The 16430-nt window shown below is 63.9% G+C and overlaps 2 protein-coding genes across 5 annotated transcripts in view; one reads left to right on the top strand and one right to left on the bottom strand.

Annotated features, from left to right (window-relative positions):
- The first annotated feature begins 3982 nt into the window (after positions 1-3982).
- ANKRD9 (ankyrin repeat domain 9) lies at positions 3983-6815 on the top strand. Of its 4 annotated transcripts, XR_011146300.1 has the most exons (4): positions 3983-4086; positions 5098-5172; positions 5765-5795; positions 5932-6060. XR_011146300.1 is itself a non-coding variant. In XM_068991099.1 (3 exons), exon 3 carries the CDS (start codon positions 5815-5817, stop codon positions 6769-6771), a length of 957 nt encoding a protein of 318 aa, XP_068847200.1. In that variant the 5' UTR covers positions 3983-4086; positions 5098-5172; positions 5765-5814; the 3' UTR covers positions 6772-6815. The 4 variants fall into 4 exon arrangements, 3 of the variants coding, with proteins under 3 accessions (XP_068847200.1, XP_068847201.1, XP_068847202.1); XM_068991099.1 differs by having other exon boundaries at positions 5765-6815; XM_068991100.1 differs by lacking the exon at positions 3983-4086 and adding an exon at positions 4635-4679 and having other exon boundaries at positions 5765-6815.
- Positions 6816-13325: 6510 nt separating this feature from the next.
- The window catches only part of TECPR2 (tectonin beta-propeller repeat containing 2), an 84295-nt gene continuing 81190 nt past the window's right edge, over positions 13326-16430 (bottom strand). Inside the window, exons 17-19 of the mRNA XM_068991315.1 lie at positions 14487-14628; positions 14031-14180; positions 13326-13744 (exon numbers count right to left, since the gene is read on the bottom strand). Coding sequence (XP_068847416.1) covers positions 13593-13744; positions 14031-14180; positions 14487-14628 — 444 coding nt within the window. The 3' untranslated portion in view covers positions 13326-13592. The remainder of the gene's footprint in view (positions 13745-14030; positions 14181-14486; positions 14629-16430) is intronic.

Below are 16430 nucleotides of genomic sequence, written 5' to 3'. Positions count from 1 at the left end.
CATCTCTCGCATTCTTTAGCCCTGCTCACCTCCCGCCCCTTCTCCTCTGCTCCTACACATCTTCCCCAGCCCTTCCCCCAGTCCCCTCTCCACAGGCTTCTCCAGCCGCCCATGACCTTCTGGAAAGGGCACCATGACCTCCCTGTAGCCAGATCCTCCTGACCCTCTGGTGGCACTTGCCCCAGGTGGCCACTCCCTCCTCCACAGGGCGCCTGTGCCCTCCGACCCCTGACCCCTGGCGGCCTCTCCCAGCTCCTGGCTCCGCCCACCTCCTCTCCCTACTCTGTGTGCTAGATGTCAAGCCTGGCCTCCCAACCTTCCCTCCTGTGTCAGGCTTCCAGTGCCTTCTCTCTATCGCTGGCCAGGGCTTCTCCCTCCACTTCCTGTTGCCATGAGACCCCCAGAGCAGCCGACAGGCGTCTTTGGGGGCGCCCTGCTCCTCCCCACGCTTCCGCGTGCTCAGCCTGACTGGGAGGCACTCTGGACTGTGCTCTCGCTCTTGGACGCTGCCCAGTTGCCCCGAGCACACACAGGATTCCCTGCTTCTGCTTCTCCCCCGTGAGCGCCCTGCCGCTCACCCCAGCCACCTCTTCCCAGGCCGGTCGGCTACAGGGGCTTCCACCCTCTGCCCCTGGGGTTGGCTCCCTGCAGCCAGAGGGGCCTGAGAAAAGACCCCCAGCCCCTGCCGGGCCCTGCTCAGAGCCCTTGCTCCCCTAGTCCTCGCACTGACCCTTGGGTCCCTCTGGACCTGGGTGCACGCGGACACCTGCCCGTGGGTGAGACAAGCTCTCCCAGGAGAGAGGGGAGTGTGTCTTGGGTCAGGTCCGATGCGAGCATGACAGGGTCAAAGGTCAAAGCCATGTTTAGAAGGCTGACTGCCCACCCTCAGATCCCCTCTTAGTCTGTGGAAATTGAGCCCTCTGCCCCGGCTTGTGCCCGCTCCCCACCCCCAGCCCCTTCACTCCCCACCAAGCCCATCTGCCCTCCCGGGGAAGCTCTGTTCACAGCCCCGTCCACAGCCCGAGACGGCAGGATGCTGCTTCTCTGGGGGGGACCTGCCCCCATGGCCACCCTGGACGGCTCGCAGCCGTCACAGCTCCACGGAGGCGCGGGGAAGGCGCTCACAGTAGCACCAGGGCCCCACACCCGCGCTGGGCACAGGCAGCTCTCGCCAGCAGAAGGTTCCTCTGCAGGGATGGCACGGGACCCAGAGCAACATGTACCCCAGAGGGCGAGTCTGAAAGTGACCTAGGAGAGAAAGGCAGCCTGTCGAGGCTGGTAGCTGATGGATCCGACCAGAGGGTTACAAGGTCCGCCACCGCTGTGGGGAGTGCCAGTGCGGGGCTGGGCCGCCGGACGGGCACGTCGGCCTTCAGACGTCCCCACAGGTTCGTTCCTAACCGGGTTCATGGGTTCCCAGGTATTGAAAAGTTATCAATACTATTATTTATGCCTGAAATAATCCACCCCCCTCTGCCTCCAGGTCCTCGGGACAAACCCCAGCTCCTCGTCCTGGCCTTCAAGGCCTTAGGCTCCCCTCCCGCTGCCCTCTGCAGCCGCCCTCGGTCACGGCCGACCTTTGCCCCGGTTGTGTCCTGACCAGGATCACCTTTCCTCTGCCTCACCTGGTCTTTCTGGCTAAGTTCATTTCTGAAGGCAGCTTCTAAGTAGCAACGGGGCCAGATTTTATGTTGAGAGAGGCCTTCAAAAAGGCTCTTTCCCTTCAGGAAAGCCAGCAGCAAGCAGTGGGGAGGGCAAGTCGAAGCAGAGGGCCAAGAGGGCTGGGGGTGGAGAGACAGTTGCCCAGAGGCCAGCTGCACAGCAGACACCTACAGCCGATGCCCCTTCTCCACTGGTGGCCGTGGAGACGGTGTGAGGTCTCACCTATAGCCCTTGAGGAGCAGCCTGGGCACGTGGGAGCTGAGTGGCTAGCGTCTTGAACCACAGGGAGTTCACTTGGGACACCACCTCCCTAGCTTGTTTCCCAGGGCCTGGGGGCTATGAAAGGCCAAATGTCAACCCCAGAATTTCTATCTGCTTTGCTCTTCCTAGTGGCTCAGAGGGTAAAGCATCTGCCTGCAGTGCAGGACACCTGGGTTCGATCCCTGGGTTGGGAAGATCTCCTGGAGAAGGAAATGGCAACCCACTCCAGTACTCTTGCCTGGAAAATCCCATGGACGGAGAAGTCTGGTAGGCTACAGTCCATGGGGTCGCAAAGAGTCGGACACGACTGTGCGATTTCACTTCACTTTGTCCCCCGTCAGAAACATCAGCAACCTGACAGCTGAGAGAAAACGTAGGAGACTGAGGCCTGGAGAGGGGAGGACACAGTGAGAGGTGAGGCGGGGCAGAGGCGGAGCCTGGACTCCCAGCCCGGTGCTCCCCGGACCCCAACCGTGGTCCACGGCCATCTCTGTTCATCTGGTGCCGATCAGGGCTGCCCAGGTGGCACCAGTGGTAAAGAATCTGCCTGTCAATGCAGGAGATGCAAAAGACATGGGTTCGATCCCTGGGTTGGGAAGATCCCGTGGAGTAGGTAGGATATGGCACCCCACTGCAGTATTCTTGCCTGGAAAATTCAACGGACAGAAGAGCCTGTCAGGCTACAGTCCATGTGGCGGCAGAGAGTCGGACATGACTGAGCAGGCACCATCATGGATCCCCGCCCCCACCCCCCCTCAAGGTATGGTAAGGCCTGCAGGGCCTTGTTGCACTAAGGCAGGCAGCAGTTTGGGTGGCAGGGTCTGGTGGGATCTTGGGCATGGGTGTGCTACTTGTAGAAAGGCCAGGTGGGCAGGGCCCCTTCAATCATAAATGTCTGAAGAAAAGAAACACACGTGTCCAGCTTCCCTTTTGTGTGTTCCTCACTTGAAAGACCGATGCTGAAGCTGAAGCTCCAATACTTTGGCCACCTGATGAGAAGAGCTGACTTATTAGAAAAGACCCTGATGCTGGGAAAGACTGAGGGCAGGAGGAGAAGGGGACGACAGAGGAAGAGATTGTTGGATGGCATCACCGACTCGATGGGCTTGAGTTTGAACAAGTTCCGGGAGATGGTGAAGGACAGGGAAGCCGAGTGTGGCAGTCCACAGGGTCGCAAAGAGTCGGACAAGACTGAGCGACTGGACGACAACAACGCATGAAGGTCACCTCCCTGTGAGACCCGATTTCATGGTTGGTGAATCAGGGGTCATAATTCCCACTGCCACTGGCTGTGGAAATGAAATCAAGCGTGTTTAGCACAGAGATTGGTGCAACTAGGCGCTGATAAGTGACTGTCTGCATCCGGCTCACCATCCATTCCCTGGGAAAGTCAGCCTGGAGCAGGGGCTCCAGATGCCCGGACCCTCTGGGGCAGAACGCGGCCGGGGACCCTTAGGGGTCACAACCCCTTCCCCCTCCACGTGCGGTCCCGGGAAAACAGTCCCGGAGGTCATCCCCAAGGTCACAGAGGGTCAGTGCAAAGGGGACGTGGAAGACGTCTCGTGGGGTGCCGAGGAGAGTCACGCTCGGCGGAGCCCGGGCGCCTGAGTGCGAGCACAGACTCGCTGAGCGGAGGCACCGCAGGCCGAGGGGCCCTCCCGGCGCGGGTGGCCAGCCGCCGGGAGCCGGGAGCCCTTCTCCGCCAGCCACTCGGGTTTCCGGGAGCCCCGCCCCGCTCGCTCCCATCGCGGCCCCGCCCCCCGTGCGCCCGCAAGTTTCTCCCAACTTTTCCGCGGGTCCCCCCGGGTGCCCCGCCCGCCGGCCGGTGACGTAACAATGGTGCAGCGCGGTGGCCAATAGGCGCCGGCGGAGGCCGGCGGCGCGGACCAATGGCGGCGGCGGGCGGCCCAGCGGTCCTGCCCGGCCGGGGCCGCACTGCGCCGCCCGCCGCCCGCCCGCCCGCCGCCGGCGCCGGCACCGCCGCCCAGCGATCCGGCAGCGGCGGCTCAGAGCGCGGCTGAGGCGGGCGCGGGCGGCGGCGGCGGCCTCCCGTCCGTCTGTCCTGGGAGCTTCGCCTGCGCACCGACCCGCGGGGAGACAGCGCGCGCTCCCGCCCGCCGCGGGGGCGGGGACGCCAGGCTCGCGGCCCCTCCAGCCCCCAAGGTGAGTCCCCCTTCCTCGGCCCGCTCGGCGTGCGGCTCCCGCCCCAGGCGCGACTCCCTGGCCACCGCCCCCCCCCATCCTCCCTGGACACACGCTCACGCAGGTGCAGCCCTCGCTGCGCCGGCCACCGGCCTGCAGATACTCTGGCCTCGCCCCCCCGCGACCCGGGGTCCGGCCGTGCGGCCGGTGGGGGCCGGGGCGGAGCTGGCGGGCGGCCCTGGGCGCGCGGCCTTGCCCTCGGTGGCCCAGCCCCCACCCCCCATTCACTGAGCCGCGACCGTGACTCGCTGCCCAGTGACGTGAGGCCGGCCCAACTTTACGTAACCCGCCCGGCGCCCAGTGTCCACACAGGGTACACCCGGGGTGCGGAGGCCCCGGCGTGGGACGCCGCTTTCCAGTCACGGTGCCCCCTTAAAGGGCGCTGTGGCTCCAGCTCCCCTCCGCCCCCTGCCCCGTGCCCGTCTCTGTAACTTAGTTACCCGGTGTGTGTGGACTCAGCCTACCCGCTGACCCAGGGCCCTTGTGACCCAAGGGCTTACCCTTGACAAAATGCGGTGGGGAGCTGGGGCCAGGGGCTGGAAGTCAGGGCTCAGGTTGGTTGGTGCAGGGGGCTTTGGGGACAAGGTTAGAGCTCAAGCTGGGTTTCCGGTGGGTTGGCGGGTTCCCCCCACTTCTGGAATGAGCCCGAAATACGAGGTAGGAGATCTTGGGTCCAGGCCTGGCTCTGCCATGACTTGCCGGCTGACCTTGGACAAGTTTGTCCCTTGCTGGAAAGTGGGATGCCAAGCCCTGCTTCGTCCAGCCTCTGGGAAGACCAAGGGAGCTAGCAGACCTGGGGCGGGGTCTGCAGGCCCTGAAGAGTGTACATACCGGTCTCTTGGTTGATTTCATCCCCCTGCCTCCTCGCGGGAGCTTGGGGCGGGGACGGCGCGGAAACACCATGTTTGGGTGGAAGGCTGGAGGCCCCGCTCCCTGCTGTGGCTCCCAGCCTGCCTTCCCTCTTTCTTACAGATGAGGAAGCTGAGGCTCAGAGGACAGTGATACACCCACCTGCACAGAACTTGGTCATTGCGGTGCACTAACCAGGTAGGTCTGAGTCTGGAGCTCTGCCCCTGGGCAGGGTCTCCTAGCTGCAGGCAGGGGTCAGATGGCAGGGTCAAGGTTAGATGGAGTTCGGGAGAGGGAGTTTGGGCTACAGAAGGGGTTTGGTTCAGCTTGAGATGTGAGATGCAGCTCTCCTACACCCCCACCCCCGACCTGGCTTTTTCCTTAATTGGGGTTGGGTGCAGCTGCCGCAGGTGGGAGCAGGAACTCTTCTGGCGGGTCCCTGGGCTGGAGGGGGTGTGAGGTTTCAGTGTGGTCTTGGCAACGGTAGGTGGGGGGCTATGAGGGCAGAGGCAGGGGAAGGGGGTCCTTAGTCGAGGTACCAGATAAGGAGACGATCTCAGGGAGGGCCACCGTCTGCCGCTAGATCCAGGATGTGGGAGGTGGTTCAGGGCCTGGAAGAGAAGCGAGCTGTTGAGGAGTGACTGGGACAGCCCGTCGGAGGCTGGGGGTGGGCGGGGGAGGCCGGTACCAGACAGGCCCAGCCAGGTGGGGAGGCGTGGGGGGGCTTCGACAGGAGACCCCCCCCCTCCCGCCTGGATCCTCGACCCTCACTGGACCTCTCTGCTCGCAGGTGGTCGGCCCCCGGGGGCCCATGCCGTGAGGTGAGGACGCCCAGCCAGCATGCCGTGGGACGCGCGACTGCCGGGGGGCGGCGCGGAAGGCGGGCCCGAGGGCGCGGGGGCGGCGCGCTCTAGGGCACAGAAGCAGTGCCGCAAGTCGTCGTTCGCCTTCTACCAGGCCGTGCGCGACCTGCTGCCCGTCTGGCTGCTGGAGGACATGCGCGCCAGCGAGGCCTTCCACTGGGACGAGCGCGGCCGCGCCGCCGCCTACTCGCCGTCCGAGGCGCTGCTCTACGCGCTCGTGCACGACCACCAGGGGTACGCGCACTACCTGCTGGCCACCTTCCCGCGGCGCGCGCTCGCGCCTCCTAGCGCCGGCTTCCGCTGCTGCGCGGCGCCGGGGCCGCACGTGGCGCTGGCCGTGCGCTACAACCGCGTGGGCATCCTGCGCCGCATCCTGCGCACCGTGCGCGACTTCCCGGCCGAGGAGCGCGCGCGCCTGCTCGACCGGCGCGGCTGCAGCCGCGTGGAGGGTGGTGGCACGGCGCTGCACGTGGCCTGCGAGCTGGTGCGCCCTGAGTGCCTCTTCCTGCTGCTCGGCCACGGCGCCTCGCCCGGCCTGCGCGACGGCGGCGGCCTAACGCCGCTCGAGCTGCTGCTGCGCCAGCTGGGCCGCGACGCCGGGGCTGCCGCCCCTGCGGCCTCCGGGGCGCCCGCGCCGCCGCTTGGGGAGCCGCGTCAGCGCCGCCTGCTGCTGCTCGACCTGCTGGCGCTGTACACGCCCGCGGACGCCGCCGGCCCGGCCCGCCGCGAGCTGCTGGGCGACCGGCCACGCTGGCGGCGGCTGCTGGGCGAGGAGAAGTTCCAGTGGCTGGCGGGCCTCGCGCCGCCCTCGCTCTTCGCGCGCGCCATGCAGGTGCTGGTCACCGCCATCTCACCCGGCCGCTTCCCCGAGGCCCTGGACGAGCTGCCGCTGCCGCCCTTCCTGCAGCCGCTGGACCTCACGGGCAAGGGCTAGAGCGCGCTCCAGACCTTGGACTTTTGGAGCATACAATTTTTAAGAGCGTTGTACCTGGCACTTTACATATATTGTTTCTGGACGGCAGAACCTCTGTTTTCGTCTGTTGGCGTGCTTCGGGGGGCCAGGCCAGGATGGGCAGGCGAGCCGTGAGCTGCGGCTTCCGGATGCGGCCGCGCTCAGTTCCACACCTCCCTGCGTGCGTGGAGCGGGGCTGCGAGGTCAGGCAACTCCCGAGAGCCGGGCCCTGTCCTCAGTTCCCTGCCCAGACCCGAGGACCGGAGCCCCGCCTTTAGAGCCTCTGGAAGGTGTTCCAGAGGGAGAGACAGCTGAGCGGAGGAGGAGTTGGGCAGGTGCTGGGGGACGGCTTGTGCAAAGGCCTGGAGGCTGGGGGAACCGCCGTGGGGGCGCTGGCTGGAGGGCCTCTACCCCGGCAGCAAGAGGGGCCTCGCCAGCTGCCCTGTGGGCTCGGGCTTGGGCTAGGGTTCTGAGAGCTGAGGACGGAGGAGGGCCTGCGCGCCAGGTGGTGGGGCCAGGACCCAGGCCGTGCCTCCTGTTCCTCCCCACCCCACCCTGGCCACTGCCCCTCCTTGGGTATCGCTGGCGCTCTTCCCACCCACACAGGCCTAGGCCTGGACTCGCCCTCTTGTCCACTTTTCTTTCCTCTGGCAGTTGGTGTCGGGGCCCCTGCTTCTCACCTCTGTTCTGGTGGATGCAGCTGCCTGGGGCCCCTGGCTCCAGCCTCCCCTCACCCGGGGTTAGATGTGCCTTCTTCCAGGCCTGCCGCTTGCCCTGGTCATGGGCTCCCAGGACCCAGCCCCCGATGCTCGATGGCACCTGTGAGTGCTGGCAACACCTTGTGGGCAAGCTCTCCTGCCTCAGCCGGTAGAGCTGGTTTCTGCTGGAAGGGTTTGAAGATCGAGACTTGTCAGCAGATGTTACCATAACCCTTAAGGACCAAGGGAAAGCAGCGTCCATGCCTGGAGGAGTGTTGGGATCAGGGATGATGGCCAGGTTGTTGCGCCTGGGAGTTCTGCAGGGCGGTGAAATTCAACCCATGCCTGCTGGGCTGGAGAGCCACGGTGTGCTGCCAGGAGTTGAGGGCTCGGGAGCTGCCCGATGACCTCTGACTGCTCAGGCAGGGGTGCCCACTCCCCGCCTTGCCCCTGGTGTCCCTGAGGGGAGCCTGGCTGGGGGTGGAAGAGGCTTGGGGGGTGGTGGCAGTGCCAGGGTGGTGGCCATGGGAGGAGAGGGGTGGGGTGGGAGCGCCCTGGTTCTGGTCTGTATCTGCCACTTCTTCGCAGGATGACTTTGGGCACATCCCTGCCTTGGGCCTCAGTGTCCCTGACTGCCCTCAGAGGGGTTTTGGAGCATCTCCAAGCTCCCTACCTAAAAGGATGTTTCTGGGAAATGTAGGGTGGGCAGGAGCACAGCCCTGTGGGGGAGGGGACAGTGGGGGTCAGTTCTGCCCAGTGCTGACCCTAGATTCTGGGTGGGGGTGAGGGCGCCTCCCTTCCCACTGTGTGTCCTGGCCCAGTTAAACAGACTTTCTGAACCTTGACACTTGGCGGGCAGTGGATACTAACATCTCTTCTACCTTAAAGCGTGGGGCATCAGGAGCCCCGGGCTATGAAGACAGGGAATGTGTTGCTGGGGAGGCACGCTCCTTGGAGGGGATGGCGAATGCAGACCACGTGCTGTGGCTCCTAGGGGCCGGGCTTGGGAGGCACTGGGGACTCGGGGCGCCCTTGTGCCCTGGAGCTTCTGCCTGCAGAGAGCCCGGGCACCTGCAGGGCGTGCAGACTTGCCCTCGTGTCTCCCTGCTCCCAGCTCTGGCCCCTGTGGGCTGAGCCCTCCTGGTCCGAGGCCCAGGGCTAGGCCCTCACTCGCTTCCCCACTAGACCTACAGCTGCCCCATTGGTGACAAACTCCTTTGAGCTCCCTGGGCTGAGGATGGGGTGATACAGGGTTGGGCGGGCTCCCTGGTGGGGACCCCACAGAATCCATTGTCCAGTGAGTAGGAGGTGGCCCTTGGGAGGCTCCTTGTGTGCAGGGCAGGATCCGGGCAGGAGTTGTGGGCACCAGAGCGGGGGTGGGGGGGGGGTCCAGCCAGAGCCTAGCTTCATAGCTTAGGGGGTGGAGGGCAATGGGGGTGTCCTCGCCGTGGCTGGGCAGGACAGGGAGCCGCCAGAAGGCCGAGGACACCCTGTGGAAGCAGAGTGGGGCCTGATTCCTGGCGCAGCTCCCGCGGAAACGGGCTACCTGGCTCAGGGCGCCCTGGTGTCAGTGAGTGCAAAGAACCAGAACCCAGCACGGGGCTATCTGGCCTCGGGGTTATCTGGTCGCTGCCGCTGGCCCGCGCGAGGGCACCTGGGTTCCGGTGCTCGTCTTACCGCTCCCCGGGGCCCTCCAGCTCCTGCAGGGGCCCCTCCCCAGCCCCATCACCACCGCCCTGGCAATGAGCCTGGGGGCCTGGAGGGGGTCAGAGGCAGCCGGGAGATGCAGCTCTCGGCTGTTGGCAGGTGGCCTTGGTGGCTTCTCACAGGCAACGGCTCTGCCTGGAGCAAGGCCCATGTCTCTGGGCCAGAGTTCCTCTGTTCGCTTCCTTCATTCCACGGACTTTGTCTAAGGAAACCTGGCATTGGCCAGATTGCCTCCAGCATGCCCACCCCTGGGGCCTGGTGAACTCCCAACAGGAGAGCTCTGGGGCCAGAATCTGGGCACCCCAGATGCCTGTCGGGGAGGTGCTGTGACTTGTTCCTGGAGCCTGGAAGGGACACACGGCCCTGAACCGCGCCCCACTTCGGCGGTGGCAACACAACCCCGCGCTGAGGCCTTGCTTCACCTCCTCGTGTGCTGACTTCTCCCATCACTACCTCGATTTCCCCACTGATCTCCTTTCCTCCTGATTTCTTCAACCTTCAAATATTGTCCTGAGAGCAGTTTTCCCCAGTCCTGTTCAGAACGAGGATGCCTCCTGAAAGGCGAATGTGGGGTTAGGGGAAGGCAGTGGAAAACCAGCTTCTGCTCCAGGAGACCGAGTGGATGTGGGGACTGGTTTGTCCCACTCCGTTCTAAAACAGGCGTGACTGACATGTAGTAAGTGCAGGCGTCAGTTGTGTGGTTTGAGGAGTTAGCCCCCTGTCAGCACATGTGTAACCACCCCAACCAAGACAGAGGTGAAGAGATGTCTATCTTCAGTGTTCTTTTTAGGCCGTGCCTTGTGGCTTGGGGGCATCTTAGTTGCCGCCCCCGCCCCTGGATGGAACCTGGGCCCTGGCAGCCAAAGCCTGGAGTCCTGCAGCCCTAACCACTGGACTGCCAGGGGATTCCTGTATCTTCAGTGACTTTTTAAAAAGAATTTCTGCTTACAGATGCTGGCTCACGGTAGAACACTCAAACTGTGCTGGGAAACCCAGGGCAGGATGGATCAGAGCCCTGACCACGCAGCTCCCAAGTAAAGGGGCCGCCGGCCTATGGGCCCCCCACCACCCAGGCGACTGCTGCGCGCATCTTAGTGTACTCTAGTTTTTTTCTATGCACTTATATACATGTGCTAAAATTTTTTTCTATGGTTATTTCTTATGTACAGATTGGACATCAGATCAAATTGAGTATTTAAAAACTTACTGTAGAATAAGCATTTCCATATGTTGTAAAACATTGTGTAAAACAGCCTCTGGTGTTTATTTTGTGATTATTTAATTCATCTAGTATTGGTATGATAAGGAGTTGACGTTAGAGAGGACTGAGTCTTTAAAATGTAAATTTTATTTTTGGAATAAATAATACATTTACATGGCTCAAATTCGAAAGATACAAAAAGGTACACACTATAGGCGACCACCAGCCACCAAGGCCAGCTGCGTGTGTAGTGTCTGCCCCTCCTGTGTGCCCTGGAATTACTACGAAAGGTTTCAAACCCACCAGAAGCCAGGAGAGAGCAACGCGAACGTGTGTTATCTTCCTGTGTAGGAAGTCCTACAAAGCCACATTCTCCTTACCACGCCCCAGAGATTTAGCGATGATACGGTAAACGGCCTGAGAGGCTGCTCAGCACAGATTTCCTCCAGGGCACACGGTTTTAACAGCTGCATACTGTTTCACGAGAGGAATGTTCCCAAAGGTCAGCTGCTGTTGGTCAGCTGTTTTTAGTGTTTCACAATTACTGCGGATGCTGCTGGGGTATGCCTGACTTAGGGTTTGTTCTTGAGGACAGGTTTCTAGAAGTAGGGATTTCAGGGTGTGAGGGCCGTAAGGCTGCTGCCGGCTCCACGTGCACCCTGGGGGGTTAGAAGACAGTGCCCTTTCGCCTGTTTACAGGTGCGTCTCAGCTGTTCCTCTGACTTGCTGCAATTGTTTCCCCTTTTAGTTTTATGGGTTTTTTAAAAGTATAAGATTGTTATAATTTGAAGAAATTAATTCAAATAATATACTATTTTCCTCTGACTTTTCCCACCACTTTGGGGTTTAGAAAGCGCTTGCCATCCAGAAGTCAGCTTCTGTCCTTTGTCCCCTGGTTTTAAGGTTCTCTCGTCCACTTGGTATCTGCTTCACCGGAGCGGTCAGGCTGAGGTCCACGCCAGCTCGCAGTCTCCCCCCTCCATCTGGCTAACTCCCCATGGTTCTTGCTGGGCCGCCCGATGCCACTGCCCACCCACCCCCGGCCGGTCATCACCTGGCACCGCTCACCTGTTTCTTCCCAGCACAGGCCTGGAGCCCCCGGAGCTGGGTCCAATCCCAGCGCGCTGTGCCGCCTCGAGCAACTTACTTTCCCTTGCCGGGTCTCACCGGAGCCCCAGGGAGCTGGGAGACCCTCGGGGCAAGTCTGTGGGCACAAACGTTATTTTATGGAGTCTTCCCTGCCTCCCCCAACAGAAAGAATCCCAGTGGGGAGTCTGACAGAGGGAGAGAATGCCCTAAGTGCCTTGGAGAGGACTGGCATCTTTGCCTGGTGTCCGTGGCCTTCCCCGGAATGCTGGCCACGCCTTCCTGGCCAGGCGCTCTCGGAGTCTCACGCAAGGCCCAGCCGGCTCTTGCCCGAGTCTGGCGTGTCTCATTCAGGTTGTTTGCTGGCACGCAGCTGGCCATTCTGCTGTGTCATGAACACGATCTTTCTCCACCTGCTGGTTTCCACCAGGGCACTTCTGGTATCTGGTTTTGGATCGTGGGTGGAGATTCAGGCCCGTGGTCTTGCCCCCAGGGGCACCTCTGGAGTGACATTCCCCCAGGACCGCCCCCGGGCACACCCTCCTGGCGGGGAGCTGGGCCGGGAACACCAGCAGCAGAGTTCCGGTGGCACCGGCGGGAACAGCCTGCACGACTGCCACTCAAGGCAGCTTCTCCCCTTCAGACGTCAGACTGGACTGGACTGGGCGGGGAGAGGTCGAGTTTATTGCACTGTCTCAAAGCACAACTGAAAAACCAGAAAGGAAATTCGTACAAAGCACTGAAGCCAAAGTATTAAACCAGACGGGGGCTCCCTGCCCTGAAGTCCCGCGGGTTCAGCAGAGCCGAGCGGGAGAGGGGCCGGGCAAGGCACAGCGGGCGCGGGACAGGGGCCTCCGCTGTCGGCACGCGTGAAGCGCTGGCCGGGTGAGGTGCGAGGTGCAGGCGGGCGTTGCGGCTCCTCCTCCTGGCTGGGTCCTGGCACAGAGTGCTTCTTCCCGCTTTTCACCTGTGGCCCACGGGCTCTCGGACACAGCTGCCTAGTTGAAAACAGGCATCGAGTAACAGGGTCCCGTGCCAAGGGCAGGCTAAAAAAGGCAGCTCAGCCGGAGTCCTGCTGGGGCGGCGCTGGCTGCCGCTTGGAGCCGGGCGACACGAGTGGGCCCCGCGGGCCGAGGCCCCGGACTGAAGTCTGACGTGGCCACACGCAGCAACGGACCACACAGGCACCAGCTGCGGCCCTGTGAAGGCATCTACCCTCCCGAGGTGGATGCCCGCTGACGGAGGCTGCCCTGCCCGGGGAGGACACGCAGCGGACAGCGCGGGCTCAGGACAGACCACGTGAAGAGGCGAGGCCTTCCACTGGGTCCAGAAAATACATTTCAAACGTGTAAGATCGGACTTCAGATGAGGTATCTCATGTAGGTTTGTAATACAACAAACAAAAGGCAATCACTAGGGGGTTCACCTCGGAGGGTGCCCGGGTTCTGCGATGCCCCAGCAGCGCGGGCTGTCACTGAGACGTTCCTGCGTCACAGCGGGGCTCAGGCCGCACTGCCGGCCCTGCCGCCTGGGATTCACGCGCACACGTCAGTGTCCGTTCCCTTCGCCCACCGGCCTTTATTGTTCCGGCTGAGCTGCGTCTGCCGGGGAGGGCCAGGGCCCAAGGCGGGGTGTGTGTGTGCGTGTGCGCGTGCGTGCGTGCGTGCATGTGCCCCCATCCTGGCACAGCTGGCTTCCCATCCAGCGGGTCCGCAGGGAACGTGTGCCGGGACCCGCGTCTCAGAGGAGGGGAGGGCCCGTGATGGAGGCGGGGCCCCGGCGGGAGTGCGCTCGGGAGAGGGCAGCGCTGACCCGGGCTCGGGGCCACGGTGCTGAGGCGGCGGCTGCGGCAACTAGCACAGGCGACCGCAGCAGCTGCCGGCCCCACCGGGGAGCCCAGAGGCCCTGCTGCCGCGGCGATGGCTCGACTCTCGGGCGAGGCTGTGGGTTCCGGGACAAGACGCAGACGAACATGGATGAAAGAAAGAGTGGGCCGTCCGACCTGGCTAGACGTGTCTGACGGGGGCTGGCGAGGCGTGCCTGGGGCGAGTGACTCCGAAGCCGACTGTGTCCCCACTCGGGGCCTGGCGTCTGCCCTCCCGGGAGCCCCTTCAGATGACCTCCCACTCGTCCTCCAGGTCCTCGGGGTGGGGGGTGGCGGCGTGGCTGCCCTGGGCCCCGTGTGAGTGGCTGAACGTCCTCGTCAGCCGCTGGAGGAGGTAGCCGGGCGGGCCCACTGCCCACAGCTCGTCTGACGAGGTCACTGCGGGGCGAGAGCCGGCCATATACTGTTACTCCCCAGCCGGGGCTCCACGACTGCAGGCACTGCCTAGGGGTGGCCCCGGGCACCCCTCAACCTGCGCCGTGGCCGCCCCGGCCTCCAGCGGGCGGGCCTGCGGCCCGTCCTCTTCCTGGGAGACGACCCTGGCAGAGTCCGGGTGCCGGGCGTCTGTCAGGCGTGCCGCTGGGATGGGTCTCGTTTGGGAGAGCCAGCCTAGTGGGAGCAGCCCCCCTGCACCACCCCCAGTGCCCTGGCACCCAGCACCTGCCTGTGACACACGTCACGTTCCCAGGGATCTTCTTCCAGTAGTCCCCGGCAGGGTTCTTGTCGGTGACGCCATACCGGCGGGCGAGGTCCCCGTTGGGGCACCGGGCCCACACGGTCCTGGTGCTCAGGGCCAGCTGGCAGGCCTGCAGCCCTGCAGGCAAATGGGGCGTGTGTCTGTCCTCAGACCCGGGGTGCAGCAGGGATGGGCCGACCCTCCCCGAGAGCCTGCTCTCCCCTGGGCACAGGGTGGGAGACCCAGGAGAGGATGCCCTGTTGGCTGGGCAGGCATGGCCGCGAGCCTCGGACCAGAGGCCCCCGGGGTCCAGAAATGACTGTCCCACGAGGAACCCCAGGGACCGGGAGCTGGCGCTCTGCTGGTGGGGACCCCACCCTGGGGCGACGGGGCAGAAGCCTGCTGTCGGTGGTCTGATAAGCCCCGTGTGTCCGCCGCCTCTACCTGGCACGTGCTCCCAGTCGGTCCCCACTGGCATCTCCTCAGTGATCCCAGCTCGGACATGCACGTTCCACCTGCTGTCCAGGGCCCACAGCGTCTGGTCATCAGGGCTGCAGTGGACGCTGACCAAGGTGACCCCGGCAGGCTGGAAGTAGGGAAGGAGATGGGGGCATGTGATTGCAGGGGGCAGTCCCTCCCCAGCCCACGGCAGCCTGCCGCGGCGGGAGCAGCGGGCACAGGGGCAGCCCTGTGGGGACAGAGGCACCCAGCAGACCCAGACCAAGGGACACCCTCCCAAACACAGAGCCTGGCTCTCCAGTGGCCGCCTGTCCCGGGCCCAGTGGTGGGCTGGGTGATGCGAAGGGAGGGGTGCCAGGAGAAGACGTGTTGGGTCCAGGGCTGGGGAGGGGGGTGTGCTGCGTGCAGGCGGGGACAGACGGCGGGGGCCACCGGGGAGGGAGGTGGTGGGGGTCTGGCCTCTGAGGGCGCTCACAGCATCACGCCTGGAGAGCACACACGTGGCCCCGTGCAGGCATGACTCTGGGTGAGTTGTCAGAGTTCACAGTACCTGCCCCTGAGTTTGCTTTATTTTTTTGGCTGCACTGTGCTGCATATGGAACTTCCCTGACCTGGGAGCGAACCCGCAGCCCCTACAGTGGAAGCACGGAGTCTTAACCACTGGGTCAGCAGGGAAGTCCACCGCCTCTACGTTTCCTGTTGTTTAAAGACGTCAAAATGAAAGCTTAATCTTAGATAAAAGTCACCGGAAAACGCACTTGCTGTCGAGTGTGTTGGGACAGAGGGCCCCTGGGCAGGGGGCAGGTGACCCTGTCCGCGAGCTCGATCTAAGGGGGCGGTGGTCTGGGGAGGAGGCTGAGGCGGGGTCTGGGAGATGGACCTCCTCATTCGCACCCCAAGCCCCTCTCTTCTGCTGCTTGTCAGGCCAGTGGGACCGGGCCAGCTGTGCGGAGCTGCCAAGAGCATCGCAGGACACGAGCTGGCAGGCGCGGTGGGCAGACACCCTGTCCCACAGAGGGCTCGGGGCGGGGACGCTCACGCTGCAGAGGCCTGAGCGGAGACGGTGGGGCTGCGTCCTCACAGTGCTCCGAGTACCAGGCCCGCTGACACCCCTGGGACCCGGAGCCGGCCGGTGTGGGCGTGAGCTGACCACAGCCCACAGCACCCTGTCCATGAGGTGCGATCAGAGCTCCAGGGCTGGGAGCTGAGGCACACCCTAAACCGGCTCAGTTGAGAATGTCACCAGTAAAAGGGCCTCTGCTTTCCCGTGTCAGGTGGGGCCGTGAGTTCCTCGGCCCCACTGAGACAGGGGTCTGTGCCCAGCCCTGGAACCCCCTCTGTCACTTCTTGGACCAAAAGAAGAATGTGACGTCAGCGTCGAGGAGGCAGGGCAGAGCCTGGTCTGGAGGGGCGTGAAGTCTGCGGTGTGGACGTCCCGAGGAGGGAGAGAACGCTTGCCCCCGAAGCCCCACTGTGGTGAGGCAGGGAGGAGACGTCCACGCTGGACTCTGCCCACACCCCAGACCCAGACTCCCGAGAGATAACAGCTGTCACCTGCGGTAGAAGCTGCGGACTTTCAGGGCCATGTGTTGTGGCTGAGCGGAACATGGAGAGACAGACGGGAAGGCTGTGCTGGGGTGAGGGGACCGGGAAAGGGAGGCGGCAAGGGCTGGTGCAGACGCAGGAGGAGGGCGGGGAGGAGGGAGGAGGGAGGAGGGGGACCACCCCCACCCCCCCCAGCCCCTCTGCTCTCCGCCCTCGGGCTCCCCAACGCCCTGGATGGCTCTGAGCTAACTCAGAACCTCTTGGCCCCTGCCCCGCTGCCTGTCAGCAGCCTTCCCAGGGCACTGTGGGCCCACAGCACAGGTGTGGGACCGGGCCCCTGCCACCTGGAGAGCCAGGCAGACAGTCCTCAGCAGCATGCCCCTG

Source organism: Capricornis sumatraensis, chromosome 19 (assembly GCF_032405125.1).
Source record: "Capricornis sumatraensis isolate serow.1 chromosome 19, serow.2, whole genome shotgun sequence".
NCBI lineage: Eukaryota > Metazoa > Chordata > Mammalia > Artiodactyla > Bovidae > Capricornis > Capricornis sumatraensis.
Note: the sequence above shows the minus strand (reverse complement) of the source record. Positions and strands in the feature narration are given on the sequence as shown.

What these genes read in the sequence shown, in the direction of transcription:
- ANKRD9 (XM_068991099.1), top strand. Translation starts at nt 5,815, where the DNA reads ATGCCGTGGGACGCGCGACTGCCGGGGGGCGGCGCGGAAGGCGGGCCC.